This window comes from Bison bison, unplaced genomic scaffold (genome assembly GCF_000754665.1).
Source record: "Bison bison bison isolate TAMUID 2011002044 unplaced genomic scaffold, Bison_UMD1.0 scf7180017864280, whole genome shotgun sequence".
Lineage (NCBI taxonomy): Eukaryota > Metazoa > Chordata > Mammalia > Artiodactyla > Bovidae > Bison > Bison bison.
Window position 1 is genome coordinate 5,317,466 of NW_011494852.1, and position 23,773 is coordinate 5,341,238.

The 23,773-nt window shown below is 42.8% G+C and overlaps 1 protein-coding gene across 2 annotated transcripts in view; it reads left to right on the forward strand.

Annotated features, from left to right (window-relative positions):
- Positions 1 to 16,305: 16,305 nt before the first annotated feature.
- The window catches only part of ZNF383 (zinc finger protein 383), a 45,967-nt gene continuing 38,499 nt past the window's right edge, over positions 16,306 to 23,773 (forward strand). The window contains exons 1-5 of one of the 2 annotated variants that reach the window (XM_010849144.1): positions 16,306 to 16,571; positions 17,344 to 17,408; positions 21,284 to 21,338; positions 21,900 to 22,026; positions 22,334 to 22,429. In XM_010849144.1, coding sequence (XP_010847446.1) covers positions 21,330 to 21,338; positions 21,900 to 22,026; positions 22,334 to 22,429 — 232 coding nt within the window. In that variant the 5' untranslated portion in view covers positions 16,306 to 16,571; positions 17,344 to 17,408; positions 21,284 to 21,329. The remainder of the gene's footprint in view (positions 16,572 to 17,343; positions 17,409 to 21,283; positions 21,339 to 21,899; positions 22,027 to 22,333; positions 22,430 to 23,773) is intronic. The other variant, XM_010849143.1, reaches the window with a different exon arrangement.

Below are 23,773 nucleotides of genomic sequence, written 5' to 3' on the forward strand. Positions count from 1 at the left end.
AGCACCGCCCCTTACGGATGGTTGGCATTGCGCATGCTCCGGATTACTTTGACAGTCGCGTTCAACAGGGCGAAGAGACGTTAAGAGACTTTGTGCGGTTTCCCGGGGGCGGGGCGTGGAGCGCTGTTGGATAGAGAACATGGCTGCACCCAATGGTGCTTCTGCGAGCGGGCCGCCATCTTGGAAGTGTGTCCATTCCGTACACCGGAGAAATAGCCCTCGGTTGGTTTTTAGAGTAAGGCAAGGCTTACTACCCCTCCAGTATTCTTGCCTGGAGAATCTCATAGAAAAGGAGTCTGGCGGGATACAATCCATACGGTCGCAAGAGTGGGTCACGACTTAGCGACTAAACAACAGCAAGGGATTGATTGCCGCAGGGACAAGCACTCAGGGAGTGTGGAGAGGTCAGAATGGGAGTCCACCCCTGGATGAAACGACTTGACAGAGAAATGTTAGAATGGGCAATCCGCTGAGGAAGGGTGGTACAGCCTTTAATGCAAGAAAGCACTGGGGCAAACAGGATTAGAAGTTAGAATATAGTCCTGAGCTCTACGGTGGCTCAGATGGTAAAGAATCTGCCTGCAATGTAGGAGACTAGAGTTCGATTCCTGGGTAGGGAAGATCGCCTGGATAAGGGAATGGCAACCCACTCCAGTGTTCCTGCCTGGAGAATTCCATGGACAGAGGAACCTAGCGGGCTGCAGTCCCTGGGATTGCAAAAAGTGGCACACGACTGAGTGACTAACACAGGAAGGGCTGGTGGGGGGAATGGAGACTTGAATCCCCATTAATCTTCACTAGCCTTCACCTTAACAACCGCAAGGAAAACTATAGTAGGCGACAACAATAAAATAATAATAGTCTTTAAGATGGTCGTGCACGTGCTAAGTCGCTTCTTTCCTGTGCAACTCTTTGTGACCCTATGGACTGCAACCCACTAAGCTCCTCTGTTCATGGGATTCTCTAGGCAAGAACACTGGAGTGGATTGCCATGCCGTCCTCCAGGTCAATGTGTGGCTAAAAGTACTTAAGGAAAACTATTATTTTTATTTACTTCTTAATTAAAATCTAAGTAATAACAGTGTCCTTACTATATAAATGAAGCCTTAAGTCCCATCTCTGACTCCTCTGTAACTTCTCCTATATGGAAATTCTGGAGCAGCTAACACTCTCCCCATCCCCATCCCCTGTTTTTTATGGGGGGGTGAGGGGGGGGAGGGCTGTGAGTGTAAAGTCCACAAAGACAGTAGTTAACAATACTGTTTTATATACTTGAAAACTGCTAATAGAGTAGATCCTAAATGTTCTTACCATATACACCCACACCCACACACACACACCCACACACACACACAAGGTAGTTATGTGAGGTGATGGATGTGTTAACTAACCTTACTGTGGAAGTTATTTCTCAATATATCAATGTATCAAATCATCATGTTATGTGACAATTATATCTCAACAGAGCTGAAAAAAATAAATTATCTCTCATCTTAATTATAATAACCCCTATATGGTTTACTCACAGCTACATGCAACCTAATATATCACCTTTCTTTTTTCTCCTTGATAACAGAATCCAGACTTTAATTGAAGCAGCAATGTGCCCAGCTGAAGGATTATCCTGCCTCCCTTGTATATCCTGACTCCCATGGATATGTTCATGTGATTAAGTTTCCATCCCTGAGATGGAGGCAAAAGTGTTGTATAGTACCTTCTGTAATATCTCCTGAGAGGGCTGCTTGAAGCGAGATGACCCAAATGAAAGGTCCACACTGCTTATCTTCTATCAGCTTTTTCTTTCTTCCTTCTTCCCAGAACGCAGATATATTTGCTGTAGTGGCAGTAGGCTTTTCAGATCATGAAGTAACCTTGAAGATGGAAATGTAAAAGAAAAATTGCATTGGACAAGTTAAACAGGCAAGGAAGACCTGATCGAAACTATTGCAGTAGGGCTCAAGTCTATTCATATAGGAGAGAGAGAATGAACTCAGTTCTAAATACAATTATAAGGACAACTCAGGACAGCTAACAGGCAGGTCAAAGAAGTCAACGGATGGAAAATTACTAAGAATAACTTGGTTATAGATACTAAGAATTGGGGAGATTCTTGTTAAACTTGTTTGGCAGTCTTCTTGCTGAACTGGGTTCAGCAGGCCAAGGACAGAATGCCAAGGCCTCAGAGAGTTCTCGTTCAAGAGTTTGGTCAGGGAGGGAGTCCTTGTCAGAGCTCCATGTTAAGATAATAGAGTGGTAACAAAGGAGCATGCATTCTTAAGACAAGGAAAGGAAATAGGAGGTATCAAAAATTGCAAACCCCAGAAGAACAAATGAAAAAGAAATATAACTAATAAACTGATTTGCCAACAATGGAGGGATTAAAAGAAATCAACTGTGAACAAAAATTAATTGTATGTTAGCAATAATCCATCAGAAAATAGAAAAGAAAAAATATTCCATTTGAGCAATTTTAAAAGTTCTAAGAAATAACTCTAAGAGGAGATTTCAGAGATTTTCATGTATAAAACTGTGAAATCCTAATGAAGGACCTAAAAGATCTCAATAAAGGGATATATATCCCACGTTTATGGAATGGATGCTTAATATAGGAAAAATGTCAACTCTTGCCATATTTAATATAGATTCAAGGCAATTCCAATGAAAATCTCAAAAGGATTTTTTATTATTTGACAAGATTATTAAAGATGGGTATACCAGTATATTTATGTAAGAAGCATAGCAAAGAATATTCTGATGAAAGGAGAAGAAAGGGACTTCACGTTATAAGATATTAAATTGTAAAACTAAACTTTAAAAACAGAGTATTTTATATAACTGAAATAGAAAAAGAATGTAAGAACAAGAAACAGAATCCTGAGTACCTGAGAATTCAGTAATTCTGTAACTGTTTATCCTCTTTCCTCTTATTTTTGCATCTTATTTAAGAAATCCCTTCCAGCTCAAAGTCTTAAAGATATTTACCTGTATTTTCTTCTATAGGTGGAAAATGTGATGCAATATAAAATACCCAGCATAACTTTCAAAGTATTCTTACCAAAAGTGCTCAACCTGAATCTAAACAAGGTATTAGAGCTAACTTCCAGGTAATATAGGTCACAAAGGAACAAATTAAGAAATACTTTAGGTTTAAAGAATCAGAAAAATTCAGAATGTGGAATATTCTGTAAGACCAATGGAACAGACTCTTAAAATTTTGTATCAGAAAAAAAATGGTTCTAGATCAAGAGGGATAAAGTAAAAGAACAACTAAATGCAATGCATGTATCTTGACTGACTTCGGGTTCCCTGTCCTGGCTTTAAAAAAAAAAAAAAAAAGACGCTTTTTTAAAAAAACTGAGGACTTCCCTGGTGGTCCAGTAGTTAGGAATCCACTTGCCAATGCAGGGGACATGGGTTTGATCCCTGGTCTGGGATCATGCCTTGGGGCAGCCAAGTCCTGCACCACAACTCCTGAAACCCAGGCACACTAGGGCCCGAGTTTTGCAACAAGAGAAGCCATCACAATAAGACACAATAAGAATAGCTTAGAGAACAGAGAACAGCCCCAAAGCCCCAGCTCACTGTAACTAGAGAAAGCCCACATGCAGCAACAAAGACTCAGTGCAGCCAAAAATATAAATAAATAAATTTTAAAAATAATCATACAAAAAATAAAGAAAAACTCTGAAAGTAATTTGGGGGCACAAATGGAAAAAATTATTAACATGGACTGAATATTATATGATACTTCAAAACTATTCTGCTTTTTCTTAGGTGTGGCATGGTAATATTCTTGTGGTTAGATAGAATGTTCTTATGCTTAGCAAAAACATAATGAAATATTTAGGGGTGAAGAATGATGTTTAAAACTATTCAAGTCAGTCAGCACACCTTACAGAAAACCTGCCAGTTAAAAGTTTTCTAGGATTAGAATTCCTCTTGATTTTTATTTTTTTATACCAAAACTTCATAGAATATATTTAATCCCCAATACAACATCTTCCAGCCAATAATTAATAATAAGGAGGGAAAAGTAACAAAATGATGTATGGGGAAAGCCCCTATGTACACTGTAAATACAAATGGTACTCCATCAGAATAAGGTATAGATAGTATAAAAAGTGTTTCTTAAAAAAATTAAAATTAAAAAAAATTTTTTTTAAAAAGTGTTTTTTGTTGTTACTTAGTCGATAAGTTGTGTCTGATTCTTCACGACCCCATGACCGTAACCCACCAGGCTCCTCTGTCCATGGGATTTTCCAGGCAAGAATCCTGGAGTAGGTTGTGATTTCCTTCTCCAGAGGATCTTCTGGACATAGGGATCGAACCCGAGTCTCTTGCGTCTCCTCCATCCATCTGGCAAGCGGATTCTTTACCACTGTGGCACCTGGAAAACCCATAAAAAGTGTGCCAAGGGTCAACAAAACAGACGCATAGCCATATTAATTGCTATGAAGTAAGATGTTAAACACTTTAAATCCTAATGTGACAGTTTGTTACTTATAAGCATTGTATTTATTCTGTTTTACTTGTATTTTAGAAAATTGCTTGGGGACTTGGGGCTATTTTTAACATTTAAATTTTATCCAGTTAAAATAATGAGAGGACTTCCCTGGCAGTCCAGTGGTTAAAATTCCATGCTTCTACTATAGAGGGCTTGGGTTCAATCTCTGGTTGGGGAAGTTCAGCATGCTCCGCAGTGTGGCCAAAAAAAAAATAATAATAAGACAATGGGAAATGACTTCTTGTTTGGTATTTTGTGCACAGATATTTACACACACAAATATACACACAAGCTAATAATTATACCAAATGTCAATAATTGTTGCATTTAAGTAGATATATGACAGAAGATGTTTCTTTCAAGTTTTCTGTTTGAATTTTTCAAGATAAAAAGTAGCAAAAAGATTAAAAAACAGTTTTAAATTATATACCTTTATGACTATGAAGAAGAAGTCATTTTAAACAAAGTAAGTCAGGGATCTCCCTGGTGGTCCAGTGGTTAAGAATCTGGCTGCCAGTGCAGGAAACATGCATTCCATTCCTGGTCAGGGAAGATTCCACATGCTGCGGGGCAACTGAGCCCATGCTCCACGACAAGAGAAGTCACACCAATGAGAAGTCTGTGCACCACAATAAGAGAACAGCCCCCACTCTCCTCAACTAGAGAAAGCCCATGTGCAGCAACAAAAACCCAGAGCAGCCAAAAATAAATAATTTTTTAAATAATAAAATACTACAGAAAAAAATTCAGAGAGGACTAGATGAAATAAGATTGGCAAATGGTTGATAACTGTTAGAGCTGAAAGGTACATGGGTTGGGTGGGTAAGAAGGGGGTGTTCGTACTATTCAGTCTACTTTTGTGTTTGTCTAGAAGTGTTTAAGATAAAAAGTTAAAATAACACATGTTTTGTTTGGCCAGATTGTATACGGACACATGTACATATTAAACTATACAAAAAATTAATATAAAAACGAAGTGTATGTAAAAGGAGAAGGGGGTGATGGCTCAGAGAAAAGACACTGTAATTTGCATTTGCTCTCAGTGTGAGTTGTAAATGTCCTTTGCTTTCTGTTACTCTGCTCTGGTAGAATACAAGGCTGTCTCACCAGAGTATGAACTTCTGTTTCTTCAGCGCCCTCTATTACTTACTGGTCTCTTTTTAGGTCTTGGGGTTCTTCTTGTCTATAAACAACTGAAAAACCAAGATCAGGCTCCAAAATGTTCCGAAATTATGTACTGTTGTCAGTTTCTTCACTTCTGAAGGAGCTAAAAAAAATCTAATGGTCCCTGGGTTGCCTTCAACACAGCTACGGCTGCAGTCATTGCTCGTTCTCAGTTATCTTTCCTTCTAGTCTTGTCAGTTGACCAGTGTTCTCTGGGCTTTTATTTATTTTTCAGCGTTTCTTTTCTCTAAGGCTAGATTCCAAACCCTTAAATTCTGAGGTCTGGCAGAGCATCCTTTGCACAAGACTACCTCTATTGCTTCCCAGATGACCACCTGATAGCCCAAAGTCTCACTCCCTCACCCCTTGGTATAACAGGAGGCAAAAATAAAAAAAAGGAATGCCGAGAATTATCAAGCATCACTAGTGAGTTTCAAGAAGTTCAAGGTGGCTAAGAGCTGTCCTAATCGTTAGGCCCACAATGTGGGGGAAAGCTGTTGAAAACAGTTTGTCCTTTCCATGTGTCCTAAAAAAATGACATTGTGAGTTCATTTGCTCTTCGGACATTGTGTAAACATTCAGGATGATGGAAATGTTAAAAAAAAAAAAATGATGACCGGCAAAAAAAAGTCTTCCAAATATTAAGTTTGATGCTGATAAATCTTTAAGTTTTACAAACTTTTTATTTTTAGCCATCCTCATGCATGCGTGCTTAGTCACTCAGTTGTGTCCAACTCTTTGCAACCCTTCGGACTCTAGTCCGTCTGCCAGGCTCCTCTGTCCACGGGATTTTTTCAGGCAAGAATACTGGAGTGGGTTGCCATTTCCCTCTCTAGGAGAGCTTCCCAATCCAGGGATCGAACCCTGGTCTCCTACATTGTAGGTGGATTGTTTACCGTCTGAGCCACTAGTCATCCTAGTGTGGGTGAAATACTATCTCATTTTGGTTTTGATTTGCATTTTCCTAATACAAATAACACCTAATGGTGTTGAATATTTTTTAGCGTGCTGATTGGTTATTTGCACATTTGTTTTCTTTGAAGATATGTCTATTCGAATATTTTGGCCATTTGAAAATTTGAGTTATTTATCCTTTTCTAGAGTTGTAACCATTCTCCATATATCATGAATACAAATTCCTTATCAGATATATGATTTGAAATTGGGTTGTCTTTTCACTTTTTTGGTGTCCTTTGAAGTACACAGGTGTCATTATCAGGTTGAAGGACTTCTCTTCTATTGCTGGTTTGAATGTTTGTTTTGTTTTTTAAACCATGAATTGTTACTGGATTTTATCAAATGCTTTTTTGGATCTATTGAGATGATCATGTGGCTTTTGTTTTCATTCTGCTAATAGAATGAATTATTTTGATTGGTTTACATATGGTGGACCACGCTTGTATTCCTAGAATAAATTTGGTTATTTGTATCATATTCAGTTCAGTTCAGTTGCTTAGTCATGTCCGACTCTTTGCGACCCCATGAACCGCAGCACGCCAGGCCTCCCTGTCCATCACCAACTCCCAGAGTCCACCCAAACCTATGTCCATCAAGTCAATGACGCCATCCAACCATCTCATCCTCTGTCATCCCCTTCTCCTCCTATCCTCAATCTTTCCCAGCATCAGGGTCTTTTCCAATGAGTCAGCTCTTCACATCAGGTGGCCAAAGTATTGGAATTTCAGCCTCAACATCAGTCCTTCCAATGAACACCCAGGACTTATCTCCTTTAGGATGGACTGGTTGGATTTCCTTGCAGTCCAAGGGACTCTTAAGTGTTCTCCAACACCACAGTTCAAAAGCATCAATTCTTTGGCGCTCAGCTTTCTTTATAGTCCAACTCTCACATCCATACATGATTACTGGAAAAACCATAGCCTTGACTAGATGGACCTTTGTTGACAATGTAATGTCTCTACTTTTTAATACGCTATCTAAGTTGATCATAACTTTCCTTCCAAGGAGTAAACGTCTTTAAATTTCATGGCTGCAATTGCCATCTACAGTGATTTTGGAGCCCCCAAAAATAAAGTCAGTCACTGTTTACACTGTTTCCACTGTTTCCCCATCTATCTGCCATAAAGTGATGGGACCAGATGCCATGATCTTAGTTTTCTGAATGTTGAGCTTTAAGCCAACTTTTTCACTCTCCTCTTTCACTTTCATCAACAGGCTTTTTACTTCTTTTTCACTTTCTGCCATAAGAGTGGTGTCATCTGCATATCTGAGGTTATTGATATTTCTCCCAGCAATCTTGATTCCAGCTTGTGCTTCCTCCAGCCCAGCGTTTCTCATGATGTACTCTGCATAGAAGTTAAATAAGCAGGGTGACAATATACAACCTTGACGTACTCCTTTTCCTATTTGGAACCAGTCTGTTGTTCCATTTCCAGTTCTAACTGTTGCTTCCTGACCTGCATACAGGTTTCTCAAAAGGCAGGTCAGGTAGTCTGGTATTCCCATCTCTTTCAGAATTTTCTACAGCCTATTGTGATCCACACAGTCAAAGGCTTTGGCATAGTCAATAAAGTAGAAACAGATGTTTTTCTGGAACTCTCTTGCTTTTTCCATGATCCAGCGGATGTTGGCAATTTGATCTCTGGTTCCCCTGCCTTTTCTAAAACCAGCTTGAACATCTGGAAGTTCACGGTTCATGTATTGCTGAAGCCTGGCTTGGAGAATTTTAAGCATTACTTTACTAGCGTGTGAGATGAGTGCAATTGTGCAGTAGTTTGAGCATTCTTTGGCATTGCCTTTCTTTGGGATTGGAATGAAAACGGACCTTTTCCAGTCCTGTGGCCACTGCTGAGTTTTCCATATTTGCTGGCATATTGAGAGCAGCAATTTCATAGCATCATCTCTCAGGATTTGAAATAGCTCCACTGGAATTCCATCACCTCCACTAGCTTTGTTCGTAGTGATGCTTCCTAAGGCCCACTTGACTTCACATTCCAGGATGTCTGGCTCTAGGTGAGTGATCATCTTTCTTATATGTTTTTGGATTCCATTTGCTAGTAATTTTTGTGTCTATCTTCAAAAACAATATTTGCCTCTGGTTCTTTTCTCTCCTAATATCTTTATCTAAATTTGGCATCAGGGTAATACTGGTCTTAAAAATATAGTCGAGATGTTTTCAATAGCTTTTGAGCATTTATTTTGTATAAGTGAATCTACACATTTTTCCTGATCCATATGATATTCCTGAGAAGAAGATACGTTTATCAAGATTTTTGATGACGTTGTGCATGCAGCACAAGTCCTTTACTCAAGGTTGCAAATAGTAATTTTCAGAACTGGGATTTGAATCTCAGAATTGTCATAATCTGAAGCCTACAATCTTCCTGAAAGTTTTAGTCGCTCAGTCGTGTTCAACTCTTTGTGACCCCATGGACTGTAGCCTACCAGGCTTCTCTGTCGATGGGATTTTCTAGGCAAGAATACCGAAATGGGTTGCCATTTCCTACTTCAGGAGATTGCCATTTTCTACTTCTTCTCGACATGGGGATTGAACCCTGTGTCCTTGTGTCTCCTGCGTTGGCAGGCAGGTTCTTTACCATCTGAGGCACAAGGGAAGTTCACAATCTTCCTAACAAGCCATTTTATTGCACATGTTTCTTTGTTACCCAGTTCTTTTCTTCCCTCATCTCTGTAACTGGTGCATCCATACCCTGCTTTCTTGTCCTAAGAATGTCTCCTGCAAATTCTGCTTCATCAAGTCCTACTCATTCTACTCTCCTTTCTCTATCTTCTTCCACTTATTCCAGGCTCAGCTAAAACTTTAGTGTCTTTTTTCATTTGCTCTAGTTTCAGCTATTTTTACATTTTAATCACCATCCTGTTTATTCTGTTAGAAGAAACAAGCCTATCCTTTATAGTACTGCCCTTGCTTCTCAAGTCACCCTAGTTCACATCTTCATTTTAGGGTGATCCTAAATTATACCTATACCTGAATTTCAACTTGATTGTTAACAAAAATATTTGACATTCATTTTCTTGATTATCCTCTTGGCTTTGTTCCACTGACTTCTGGTGCTAAATTTTATTGAGTAGAAACTTGACACTAGCCTATTTCTCTCCCTTAAGCAACTGAAGTTTTTCTCTGATGCTGGAGTCTTCTTCTAGCTTATGGATCAATAACTGAGACATATCTATTTTATGGATAAATTTTTCTTTAAACATGACTCCTGATCTTGGTGCATGAGTTCCGTATGTTATTCTCCTTGACCTCTACTCTCTTCATGGCAGTTTCCTCTCTTAAGTTTATCCTTCAAGATAAAAACCTGCTGCTCCTGCTGCTGCTAAGTTGCTTCAGTCGTGCGTCTGTGGTCCCCCGACTCCGTGCAACCACATAGATGGCAGCCCACCAGGCTCTGCCATTCCTGGGATTCTCCAGGCAAGAACACTGGAGTGGGTTGCCATTTCCTTCTCCAATGCATGAAAGTCAAGTCGCCCAGTCGTGTCTGACTCTTCGCGACCCCATGGATGGAGGGACCTGGTAGGCTGCAGTCCATGGGGTCGCTAAGAGTCAGACATGACTGAACGACATCACTTTCACGCGTTGGAGAAGGAAATGGCAACCCACTCCAGTGTTCTTGCCTGGAGAATCCCAGGGACGGGGGAGCCTGGTGGGCTGCCATCCATGGGGTCACACAGAGTCAGACACGACTGAAGTGACTTAGCAGCAGCAGCATATGGACCCTTCCAATGTGGGGCCAAGGAGTCGTGTTTCCAGTCCTTGACCACACCTGATCCCCAGGCACAAATTCGTGAATCTGTTCCCCATGGGGGAATGGCACCCTTTCTTGTACAAACTTAGTTACCTGATTTATTACCTTACCCAGTTGTTCCATCTGTGGTGAAATCTCATCTCCCCTTACCTGAGGCAAATTTGTGGACACCTGTTTTATTATGGGAGGGGGCCTCCCATACACAATTTTGTACAGAGAAGAGCCATGGGACTGTGGGGTCATCCTGAGTCTGAGCAGAACCGTCGGAAACAAGTCCACCCAGGAGCAGTCAGTCTCTAAGATCCACTTGGAGAGTGTCTCTTTAAGTGTCCGGTTGGTTCCTTCCACCATCCCAGAACTCTGGGGCCTATATGCTGTATGTAATTTCCACTTGATGTTTAAAGTTTTGCTTACTTGTTATACTAAATCAGCTACAAAAGCCCGGCCATTGTCCGATCCAATGCTGGTAGGAAATCCAAATCTGGGAACTTCTCCCTAATCAGGCACCAGGCTACTTTTGATGCTCTTTCAGTCCAGGTAGGAAAAGCTGCTACCCATTCCGAGAACATACATACCATGACCAGCAGCTAATGGTACTGTTGGTGAGGTTTCATTTCAGTGAAGTCCACTTCGAGGTGTTCAAAGGGCAGCGTGCCTTTTAGCTGAATCCATGGAGGTTTCTATCTGTGCTGAGAGTCAGCATTGACCTGTGAGCAGGCAATGCAGTTCTGAGATTTTGTCCTGCATAGGGAAGAGAGGCGGGGAGCCAAGAAATATTTTCAAATTAGCTCTTCCAGTTTATTATGGCCCAGGTGGGTCGCTAGGTGTGTTTGGCTTACCAGAGTGGGTGCCAGCTCCTCGGTACCAATAATTTGCCACTTGGCAATTCCCACCATCCCTTCTCAGTCTTGATGGCCCCTTCTGCTTTGGCTAGTTGGTTTTGGGCTTCACTGTATTTTGGAGAGTCTAGCGTTAGCTCAGGTAGCTCCGCCAATATGAGAGTTTTAATAGGGGTTTCACTTGTCATCCCCAAGCCCTCGGCTGCTTGTTTAGCAGTCTTATCTGCCAGTCTATTCCCTGAGCCCGGGGGGTATCCTCTTTTCGACGTCCTCAGCAGTGTATGACTGCAACCCTTTCTGGTTCCCAGGCAGCATCTAATAGGATCTTAATTTCTTCCTTATTTTTAGTATCTTTTTCACTAGCTGTCAAAGGCCTCTCTCCTTATATAGAGCCCTGTAGTGTGGCAAAAGCATACCTGGAGTCTGTGTAAATGTTTGTCTTCTTACCTTTTGACAGCTGGAGGGCCTGGATTAGAGCATATAGTTCAGCCTGTTGAGCGGACCAGTGTGATGGCAGACAGTTAGCCTCAACGATGGTTTCTTCCATGACTACTGCATATCCCAACAGTCATTGTCCTTGTTTCACCAGGCTGGGGCCATTGGTGTACAGGACCAAATCTGGGTCCGGGATTGGCTGGTCTCTCAAGTCAGGTCTGCTGGTATATTTCCTTGTAATTATGTGAGGGCCCACCTTCTCCCACAAGAAAGAGAGTGGCCAGATTCAGGGCCTGACAAGGCTCAGTAGTAACATGGGGGTTTTCACATAACAGTCCCTGGTATTGAGTAATCTGGGATGTTGACAGCCATTTATTGGGGGTCCCCTCGCAAGAGAGTGTTGACCTCATGCGAGACTTTTACGAACAAATCTTGGCCCAAAGTCAGCTTGGTTGCCTCCCGGACCAGTAAGGCAACTGCGGCAACTGCTCATAAGCATCCCAGCCAGCCAGTGGCAACATTGTCCACCTGATTAGAGATAAGTCACTGGTCTGTCCCATGTCCCCGTAATCTGGGACAACACTCCCATAGCCACCTTGTCCTTTTCAGTCACATAAAGAGTAAATGGCTTAGCAAGGTCTGGCAGGCCCAAGGCAGTGCTGACGTAATTGTACCGGGTTTGAGTGCTATTACCAGTGGGACTTGTTTTGCAAGCCCAGGGGGATTGTCTTCCGCCCAGACGTCAGGGAATTGTTGAGTTAACTCTCTCTCTTGACTGTTTAGCCCCGTCCCGTTTCCTTGCTGGAAGATTGTGCAACCTCCATTCATCTTGAGGGATTACTGAGAGGAAGAGTAAATAGGTGGTTGAGCCCACTCGAACAGTGGGTCTTTCGTTGGGGGAAAGGTCACTTGTGTCCCCAATTTAGACAGCAAGTCTCTTCCTAACAAAGGTACTGGGCATTCAGGGATGTACAAAAATTCATGAGTCACTTGGTGTCCCCCTATCTGTCATTTTCAGGGTAGGCTAGAGACACAGAGGCTGCATTTATCACCATCTGAGACCCAGCAGCCTCTGGCTGGGTCTATTGGTGTATAAAGTCTATAGGCCTCGCACAGTATTTCGCAGAACTCAGATGGTGATTCGCTTTCCCTTTGAATCACTTCAGACGGTTAGCTTTTTGGGCCCCCCTATTGAGACCTTGTAAAATAGTCACCCGATATCCCTCCAGGGGGCCCCTCCCTTCCTCTGTGTTACAGTCCAATTGAGCCTCTCATCAGGGGTGGCTAGTTCTGCCCACTGCTGCGGGTTTGCAGTACCCTCAGGTGCCATTTCTCTTAACCATTTCCTGGCCTCAGTTAGGATCCTGTGTCTTTCCTCAGTGCTGAAAAGGGAGACTAGTAGTTGGATTATGTCATCCTATGTAGGGCGGTGGGTTCGAAAAATAGTTTCCATTAGCCTAATCATGGCTTGTGGCTCCCCCGAGTACAGTGGAGCATGTCTCTGCCAGTTTAATATATCCGTAGAGGAAAATGGCTGGTGATAATAGGCTACAGGGGGCTGATGGTATTGCCCCATGCGTCCTGAACTGGAGGCTATTGTAGCTCTCTGAGGGACATCTGTAGTGGGGTTCTTTCCCCTGTTCCTTGGCAGAGCGCAGCCTCTAATTGCTGTTTTCTTCCCCCTTCCCATCAGTACTCACCGGGAGAGGTGGATACAGTCTAGGAGGTCCAGATGAGGTGGAATTCTGGGGGCATTGACTAGAGGTCTCCATTGCTGGGATTGGAGCCTACCTAAACGGCAGCTCTATGAACTCCGGGAAAGCTGGTGGAAGGGGAGTGGCTGCTGCAGGAACTTCACCTGGCCCTAGATTGGGCAGTAAGGCGGCCTCTGGTCCTGGTGGAGCACTGAGAGGCAGGCGCGTCATTATCCAGTATGGGGGAGGGGTCAGGTCATCCCCGTCCAAATCCTGTAGAATTTCCTTTTTTATCATCAGTCAACTTTTGTGCCATTAATATTTTCCCCTTTCCCTTCTGGATACAGAAGCTTGTCCAAGTAGGAGGGTGTTGAGTTAACCCTAGCCATGAGTCAATATATGGATGTTGATCCAGGTGTCCTGGCTCTCCTGTGACTACTATATAGACTACTTCCACTATTTGTAAGTTCATGGTGTTCTCTGGCGGCCATCCTATTCCCATAGGGGGCCATTCAACCTCACAGAGTATGTGGAGGCGGTTAGGCTTCATCTTCACCCCATAGTCTCCTCCAAATCCCTTCTTTAAATTTTTAATCATGCACTCCAATACAGTTGCCTTAGTTTCACTTCCCCCCCATCTTGCTTACCTTCTCAGACCTTCTTCTACTTTTCCTTTTCTTTCTGTCCACGAAGTTCTCAGTACCCTATGTACTTCTGATATTTCCACTCAATGACTCTTAAATTGCCATTCTGCCTCCTTCCTAACTGGGGTGAGAAGAGCCTTACCTGCCAGATCTCAGAGGGAGAAGGGGGATCGGCGTGTCTTCACCTGCTGGTCAGCACAGCCAAACCAGAATACCACGTAATCCAAGACAATTTCTCCCTTAACTTTAAAGTCCATTCAGCTTTGGTGGGCTTGATCAGATGCAGATGAAAATACAGATGGGTTAAATATCCCACATCCCAGGCCGTCTCCGGAAAAGCCAATTTGTACTCATTTATGTATCCCCCTCCTTCTAGCCTGACAATTCCGAGGGGGTCAAGAATTTCATAGCAGATGGGACACCTCTTTGGGGAGGGCAGAATACGAGCACACAAAAACCAAGTTTTTTCTCCTAAAAATCCCCTGGCAATTGCTTGGTAATAATTTTCCCCAAGACGGCGTGGACACCACCACCTAAATGAATTTCACAAATTTCCTTCCTAAGCCCTAACACACTCGTCAACCTGTGTACCAAGCAATCATTGCCACCTGCCTATTCCAGGCTCCTGTGGGTCTGTGCCCCTTCTAGTTCCTCCCAGGGGGGTGATCAGGCCCCCTCTTACACTTTACCAGATGGGTTCCTCCTCACCTGAGTGCTCAGTTCCCCTGCTGCCGTCCACTACCTGCTAACGTGAAAGGTCCGGGCATTGAGAAGCAGAATCCTTCCAGAAGGGCGAGGCACCTTCCCCCCTCTAGAAGATTTGAGCCTTAAGGCCTCAGAGTAGTCCCAAATGGGACTTGTCTCCTCAAAGTGAGGAGTTTCTCGGCCCACGCACCAAATGTTGTAGCCACGCGTTCTGGGAAACAAACTCTCTCAGAAGGACAATGCAGATAGTGGAGTACAGTTTATTACACCCGTGGGCCCAAGGCAGAGTCTCCTCTTAGCCAAGGACCCTGATCAGTTTTTCGGAAAACCTTATATACCTAAGCGTACTGCCCAAACCCACCCCCCGCCCAATTGCCTCAAACTAGTCTGAACAAAGGAAAATAAAGATCCAATCAAAGTTAACCCATGATTCATATGCCTTAAGCCTAGGTAGTTAACAGTGGACAATTATCAATAGGCCCGTGGTCATACCCCAATAAGCATAATAGAATTTATGATTCTATTCAGTTATACAGATAATTAGGGTATTCTTTTAGGCAACAGAGTCTAGGTACGAGCCCTGGGGCTCTTCCATCCAGGGGGCCTGGTTTTCCAGTTGGTATGTCGTTTCCATAGATACTGGGCATATAGCTCAAAGTTCATAGTCTGGCCCAAGATGGAGTCCTGCTTTCAAGATGGAGCCTGTTCTGTTTCCTCCTTCAAAAGTCAATCATAATTCCTTCCAAACAATGTTATTAACTTCGTGGGGTTTACCTTTGGAAGTCCCCGACTCTTTCTCTTCTGGAACACTCTTTTGGTTTTACCCAAATTAGTCTCCCAAATTGCAGTTCCTAAAACCTCCAAATAAACTTTTTTTGCAGCCTTCTGTGCTTTCTTGGGAGACAAGCTGTACCCATGAGAAATCCTAAGGCATGGAAGGGTGTGGGATCCACGGCCATACAAGACACAGAGCTATGATTTATAAAAGACAAGTCTGAAACTATCAGACACATTGGTTTGCTTTTTGCTTCTCCAAAAGTCAAAACTGATAGTACGAGAACATGCACCCTAAATGGTCACTGTTTTCCAGATGAAGAAAGTGAGGTAACTCCTATTTCACCTGCGGCTTTACTCACTGGGGCCATTATCAAAGTCAACATTACCATGCACAACAAACAAACTGCTGCAAGCGCCTGATAATCCGTCCCCATCCGCCCCATTCCGGAGTCGCTGATTGCTCTCCTTCACTTTCCTGCTGAGTGTTCTTATCTGAGACTCCTAGGTTTCAGCTCCCAGACTAGCACAGATCACACACCACGTTAATCTACGGAGGAAGGCAAAAATGGTGCTTTAGTCCATCTGGAATATTCTCAGAGTAAGCTACAACTCCTAGGAGAGTCTTGGGCGCCACTCTGTCCTCCACCGCAGCAAACTCTGTGCAAAAAAAAAACAAACAACCAAGACAATCTTCTACTTAGGCGGGCGCCTCACCCATTCTGGTTCTAGACTACATTTCCCAGAAGTTCTTGCTTCTCTAACCTACTTTAGGCGCGAATCTAGCGACATTTTTCTATTTCTCAGGGGACATATGACTTCATGGGATTGGCCTGGCCCTTGGAGGAGGCTTGTCTCTGGGATGTGGGGACTGTATCTGTGTCTCAAGATTCTTGGCAGCAATTCCGAGAGGGGAGAAGAGGTGTAACTTGGCCCCAGGCGGTGCAGAAAATCCGAGAGCGAGAAGCCATCTTGTCCTAGCGGATCTGGCTCCGGACTACATTTCCCAGAGATCCTGGCGCGTATAGGGCCGACCCTTCACTCGCCTGCGGGACCCTCGGCCTCCGGGGAAGGGGAAGTGCCAGGTGAGCAGCCTAGGTCCCGGGGGCTCGTCTAGGTGCCGGATGTGCATCTCTGACGGTCTGAAGGGACAGTCCAGGCGGGTCCGAAGTCTTGGGCCTGTATGATTTGTTAGGACCGGGGGAGGGGGAAGTGTGGGAATCCATGTGTGTGATTGTGACCTTATGTGACCGTGCGGCGTTGTGTGTGCGTGTGTTATTGTGACTGACCATGCGCGCGAAACTCTGTGTGCAGGTGTGACTGTGGATATCCTCTCTGTGGTGTGTAATTGTGACAGTGTGCGGCTCCGACCCCGTAGTGGGACAAGTGATTGTGGTTACCCATACAACTTTGTGCCGTGTGTGTTGGGGTGGGGAGTGTAGAGTGTGGTTGTGCTGCTATGACTGTGTTATCTGAGGGCTGCCTCTGATGGTGGTTTTATGAACGTTAGCAGTACTAAGTGTACTGGATGTCTATGACTGTGTAAGGGTATGTGAGTGTGATCGCATAAGTTTTTGTGGCACTGTGTGTGCGGTTGGAGAGTGTCTGTAATTGTGCCAAGCTGACAGTGTGTGTGTCCCAGTGGTTGATGTGTGAGATCAGGACAGATTTTGGTCTTGAGCAGCAGACTTTTCGCCTTTTGCAACCAGGAATGCTCAGGACAGCCTCCACTCCTCTGACCTCTCTCCATCCCTCCTTCCCATGGGTAGTAGGTGTGGGTCCAGAATAACCTCTTATCTAATCAGTCTGAGCCACAGAAAGACCTGGCATTTCATAATTCCTTTCTCCTTCCTCCAGCTCTGTCTTTCTCAGAGAGGTCCCCTGAGGAGAAAGGAATGGCTGTTGACCAAGCCCAATACAAGGTGCGCTGGGGTTTCCTTTTTGTTTTATAAGTACCCTGGTGCACATGTGCATGCTTTCATAGAGTATAAACATACCAATAGAGTTGCTAGGCCAGAAGATATGTCTGTATTTGCAAATTTCCTAGATAATGCTGGACCGATATGGTTGTATCTGTTAAATTCTTACTAGCAGTTTATAAGCATAGTCATCCTGTATTCTAATACTTGGTCAGTTGGTGTTTTAATTTTTGATGACTCATCAGATATAATGATATAACATGTGGTTTTAAAAGTGTAACATACATTATGGTGTGTTACATAGTAGTTTCACTGCCCTAAATATCTTCTCTGCCTTACCTATTCATCCCTCTTTGCTTCCTTCTTCCTAACCTCTGGCTACCATTGATCTTTTTACAGTCTCCATAGTTTTGCCTTTTCCAGAGTGTCATATAGTTGGCAGATGGAGCTTTTCATATTGACTTCTTTCACTTAGTATATGTCTTTTCATGATTCCATAGGCCACTTTCTTTCTTTCTTTTTTTTTTTTTTTTGGCTGAATAAAACGACATTGTCTAGATGTACCACAGTTTATTTAACCATTTACCTACTGAGGGACATCTTGTTTTTCTCAAGTTTTTGCAATTATGAATAAAGCTGCTATAAACATCTGTGCACAAGTTTTTGTGTGACATACTTTTTCAGTTCTTTGGGATAAATAGCAAGGTGCTTGCTGGATCATATGGTAAGAATATGTTTGATTTTGTAAGAAGCTGCCAAACTGTCTTCCAGAGTGGCCATTCCATTTTGCATTCCCACCAGCAATGGATGACAGTTCCTGTTGTTTCACACCCTGGCCAGAATTGGTTGTCAGTGTCCTGGATTGGCCATTCTCATAGGTGTGTGGTGGAGGAGTCTTTTATTTAGACATTAAAATATATTTGTAAATTATAATAAATAGAGAATGTGATACTGGCAAAATAATAAACAGATCACTGAATGAAAGTAGAATCACAAATCCAAATGTATCCTCTATGATAAGGGTAGCATTTATTTTTTAATATTTATTTATTTGGCTGTGCAGGGTCTTAGTTGTTGCTCTTGGAATCTTGGATCTTCATTACAACGTGCAGGATCTTTTTTTTTTTTTTTTTTTTTAGAAAACTCTTCCACAGGTTAATAGTCCAGACACAACAGTCTTCTTTCTGTTTCTCAGATATGTGGCCCTTCTTCACCAGTTCCCTCTGTTGGGAACATTCTTTCTCTCCCTGCTTCTCTGAGACAGGTCAGGTATCAGAACTTGCTGTTGTGGTGTCTCATGATATCATCAAAGACCCAGGTTCTTTGTGCTCTCTGCTGTGACATTCATAGCCTCTTTTCATCCTTCTTGGCCCTGAACCAGCATGTGCAATACTTAGGGATGCTGCAGAAAAGGCTAGCTTGGCTCACTTATTAGATTTCCTAGGTCTGATTTTTCTTACCATGATTTGGGCCATTTGTTCTTGGAATAGTTTGGCACTATGGGTCCAGTAGATATAGTTTAAAGTATAGAAGTATATTTTTGATAGACCATACAGTAGAACTTTAGAGGCTGAAGCTGACAAAATTGGGCCACAGCTTGCTATAAAGACCTGTGTGGACCTGAGAGCCAGTTCAGTGTTTTGGCAGCAGATGAAATTTGCAGATAGCCTCCATGGTCATCCCAAGTTGCCAGGATGGTTATTCACACACCCTTCTCATGGAAATCATGATAAGCACTTGGATAGACTCATCCCTCAGGCTTTCAAAATTAGAGACATCTATAATTCTCACCACTTTTCTGGACCAGATCCTCAATTACTATTTATTTATTTATTTTTGTTTGTTTGTTTTTTTCTTTAATAGAAAATTATTTAATTAGTATACATGTGTTCCCCATCCTGAACCCTCCTCCCTCCTCCCTCCCCACACCATCCCTCTGGGTCGTCCCAGTGCACCAGCCCCAAGCATCCAGCATCGTGCATTGAACCTGGACTGGCATCTCGTTTCATACATGACGTTTCACATGTTTCAATGCCATTCTCCCAAATCTTTTGGGAGAATGCAGGATCTTTTAGTTGTGGCAAGTGGGATCCAGTTCCCTGACCAGAGATCAAACCCTGGCCCCTTGCATTGGGAGCTCAAAGTTAGCCACTGGACCACCAGGGACGTTCCAAGGGTAACATTTAAATCAGTATGGAAAATATATTCCATAGTCATCTGTTCTAAGGCTCATTTCCACCCCACCCACCATTTTACATATATGAAATAAGGTTATGTCTTAAATAGTTCCTCCTTTCTTAGTAGCAATAAAATAATGGTGCATGTTAAGTCCCATGGAATACTATATTATTCATATATGATTTTGTTACATTTGGGTAGCCCTCTCTGGAGGAAAATGAAGTAGGATTATTAACTCATATCTTTTACTGAAGTAAAATTATAATTGATAATCTCATGCCATTGTCTTTTACCAAATAATACCAAAATAAAAATAATAATTGATTAAAGGCTTAAATGTAATGAAAGCATTACAATTGTAGAAAAAAGAAAATTTTTTTTGATATAAATATGTGTGAGTAAGAAAGCTCTTACCTGAGAACTAGAAGAGTTGACATTTTAACTTCTGTGTGGCTAATACACATAAGCAGGGGTTTTTGTTTTTTAAAATATTTATTTGGCTGTACTGGGTCTTAGTTGCAGCACTTGGAATCTTTGATCTTTAGTTGCAGCATGTGGGATCAAATGCTCCTGCACTGGGAGCACTGAGTCTTAGCCCCTGGACCACCAGGGAAGTCCCTGGTGGCTGTTTTTTAGAAAAAAACAGAGCTAGTGCATAAGGGAAGGAGTGCCTCGTTGTGAATGTGAGCGTGGTTGTGTGTTGGGGGAAGTTGACCTTCTCAGGCTTGGAAAATGAGAATTGCTTACGGAAGTCTTTAGCCCTAATTGGGCTTCCCTAGTGATTGAGATGGTAAAGAATTCGCCTGCAATGCAGGAAACCTAAGTTCGATCCCTGGGTTGGGAAGATCCCCTGGAGAAGGGAATGGCAACCCCTTCCAGTATTCTTGCCGGAAAAATATCTCATGGACAGAGGAACCTGGTGGGCTACAGTCCATGGGGTCACAAAGAGTCGGAGCAACTGAGCAACTAACACTTTCACTTCACACTTAGTCCTAATTAGAATAAACTGTGTTCCTGGCCACAGCCTGGCCACAGGCACCATTTAGGTAAAGCTGGCTTAGGGACCTGAGGGCTACAGAGGAGGGGTCCACTCAGAGCAGGTCATAGCAGCTCTGTCTTGGGTTCAGAGCCACAGTAGGACTGAGATGGGGCAAGGTCTTACCTGGATCACTTGGCTGAGGCAGGAACCTGGGTTGCTTATACTGAAGGAGGAAACAGAGCTGGACTCCATCTTAGGCCAGGCTGCGAACATTAGGCTACACGCATGGTCACCCTCCCAATGGACTCTGAACTTTGTGCCCGGTGTCTATAGAAATGGCATACAAATGGAAAACCAGACCCCCGAATAAAAGAGCCTTAGGACTTGGACTTGGACTCTCCGTTTCCTAAAAGAATATGCTAATTATTTCTGTAACAGAACAAAGTGGTAACAATATGAAGGAGAGGAATTATGACTTTTTATTCCTTTGGATCAACTAGCTGGGATCCATCTTGCTACAGCAAAAGCCTGGGATTTCTGGAGTTGAGGAATGAGGGGGATTTATTCCAGACTCCCACTCACTAACTAGAGTTATTTCCTGAGACCAAGGGAAATGGAAGTAATTTTGCCTGGAGGGTCCAAAAGCTGTAAGGCCAGAATTGTCTCTAGATATTTGTTTGATTTCCCAGGCCTGCCTTCTCAGAACACTATCCTTTTTCAGGAGAACAGCCCCAAGGAGGACTGATCACCCTGTAATACTGAAAGCCATGGCCCAGGTAAGTTAGCTGAGGCTCCTTCTTACCTTCCTGACATTCAGTTCTTTCTAAGAAAAACAAACAAAATTTTAAGGATATTTGAGCCCAATTTCTTACTTTGTAGGTAGCCCTTCCATCTCTTTCCTTTCTTTGCAATTTTTGTTGTTGTTAGAAAAGAAAAAAAAAAAAAAGATTCATTTGTCTGCTATTTGGATTTTGCTGGTTTTTTCTCTGGGGTATCATGTAATTGTTTCCTGGGAATTAGTATGTAGGTCTTAAACAGATTCAGTTGGGGTTTTTTGGTCAGAAATATTTCGTAGGTGGTGATGTGTGATTCCATTAGGAGGTGTATTATTTCTGGTTCTCTTTCCTTTTGTAATGTTAGCTACCAATGAGGATTATTGTCTAGATTCATTAATTCATTAGAGGTTGCAAAATGATATTTAAATCCTGTCATTCATTTTCCATAGATTAGGTAGCATACTGTGTTTAAAGTAAAATATCTCATCAACTCTTTGGTTACTAACATTTGTGAAATATTTCTTTTTGTTGCACAAATAATACATGTGTTTATTGTTTCAGGGATCAGTGGTGTTCAGTGATGTGTCTATAGACTTCTCTCAAGAGGAGTGGGAATTCCTGAACCCTGCTCAGAGGGACTTGTACAGAGATGTGATGTTGGAAAACTATAGCAATCTGGTGTCAATGGGTAAGGACATCTATACTGGTATTTTGAGTTCTCCCCTGGAATGTCTCTTTCTTCTGCAGTGACTTTCTCAGCTACTTTTCAAGTTACCAGCTGAATTTCTGCTCCCTGTTCTCAAATAAATGGTTTGAACTGAAATGGAAAGGAAGAGTGGGAAATGGGCAGCTCCTAGTTGGCTATGGCTGAGCCTCTTCTTTGTTTGACTGTTCCCACAGTAGCATCTCTTCCTTGATCATCAAGGGACTGGTATTACATTCGGGTCTGATTTACCCACAGCCTAACCATGTTCCATATCTTTTCTTGTGAACAGGACTTTACATTCCCAAGCCTCAAGTTATTTCCTTATTGGAACAAGGGAAAGAGCCATGGATGATTGGCAGAGAGCTGACAAGAGGCCTATGCTCAGGTAAGTGAGAAATGACTAGACCAAGGCAGGGAACTGTAGGTAATAACTCAGTTGATTTATGAAGAAACAGCACCCTTGAGATGTGATCTTGGAAGCTCCCATCAAAACAGTAGGCCTGTGGGAAAAACTAACTCCTTTGAGCATGAGCTTACGAATGACCTGTTCCATTCCTTTCCTCACTTACTGCTGTTTCTGCTACTCTTTCTCCAATACCCTTCTTTTTTTTTTTTTTTTTGAACTTAACTGGATTAATTTTATTTTATTTTATTTTTTTTATTTATTTATTTTTTTTTATGTATCCTATTTCAAGTAGAAAGTGCCCTTCATATCCCCTGCAAAGAAAACTCTTTTACCTGTACTTTTTTTGTTTCCTATTTTTGGGCCATGCCACATGGCATGAGGAATCTTAATCCCTGACCAGGGTTTGATCCCATGCCCCTTGCCATGGAAGCATGTTTTCTTAACCACTGGACCTCCAGGGAAGTCCCTACCTGTATTTTTTTTATTTTAATTAATTTACTTATTATTTTGGCTGTGCTGGGTCTTCACTGCTGCGTGCAGGCTTTCTCTTCATTGTAGTGCACAGGATTCCCATTGCGTGGGTTCTCTTGTTGGGAGCATGGACTCTAGGTGCGTGGGCCGCAGTAGTTGCAGCTCATGGGCTCAGTAGTTGCAATTCCTGGGCTCTGGAGCACAGGCTCGATGGTTATGGAGCATGGCACGGGCTTAGTTGTCCCTCAACATGTAGGATCTTCCTGGACCCATGATTGAACCCATGTCCCCTGTTTTGGCAGGTGGATTCTTAACTGCTGGACCATCAGGGAGTCCTCCTACCTATATTTTAGATTCAGTTCCTTGCTAGGTTTTCTTCTTCTTCAGTTCAGTTCAGTCACTCAGTTGTGTCCCATTCTTCGAGACCCCATGAATCGCAGCACGCCAGGCCTCCCTGTCCATCACCAACTCTCGGAGTTCACTCAGACTTACGTCCATCAAGTCAGTGATGCCATCCAGCCATCTCATCCTCTGTCATCCCCTTCTCCTCCTGCCCCCAATCCCTCCCAGCATCAGTCTTTTCCAGTGAGTCAGCTCTTCACATGAGGTGGCCAAAGTACTGGAGTTTCAGCTTCATCATCATTCCCTCCAAAGAAATCCCAGGGCTGATCTCCTTCAGAATGGACTGGTTGGATCTCCTTGCAGTCCAAGGGACTCTCAAGAGTCTTCTCCAGCACCACAGTTCAAAAGCATCAATTCTTCGGCACTCAGCCTTCTTCACAGTCCAACTCTCACATCCATACATGACCACTGGAAAAACCATAGCCTTGACTAGACGGACCTTTGTTGGCA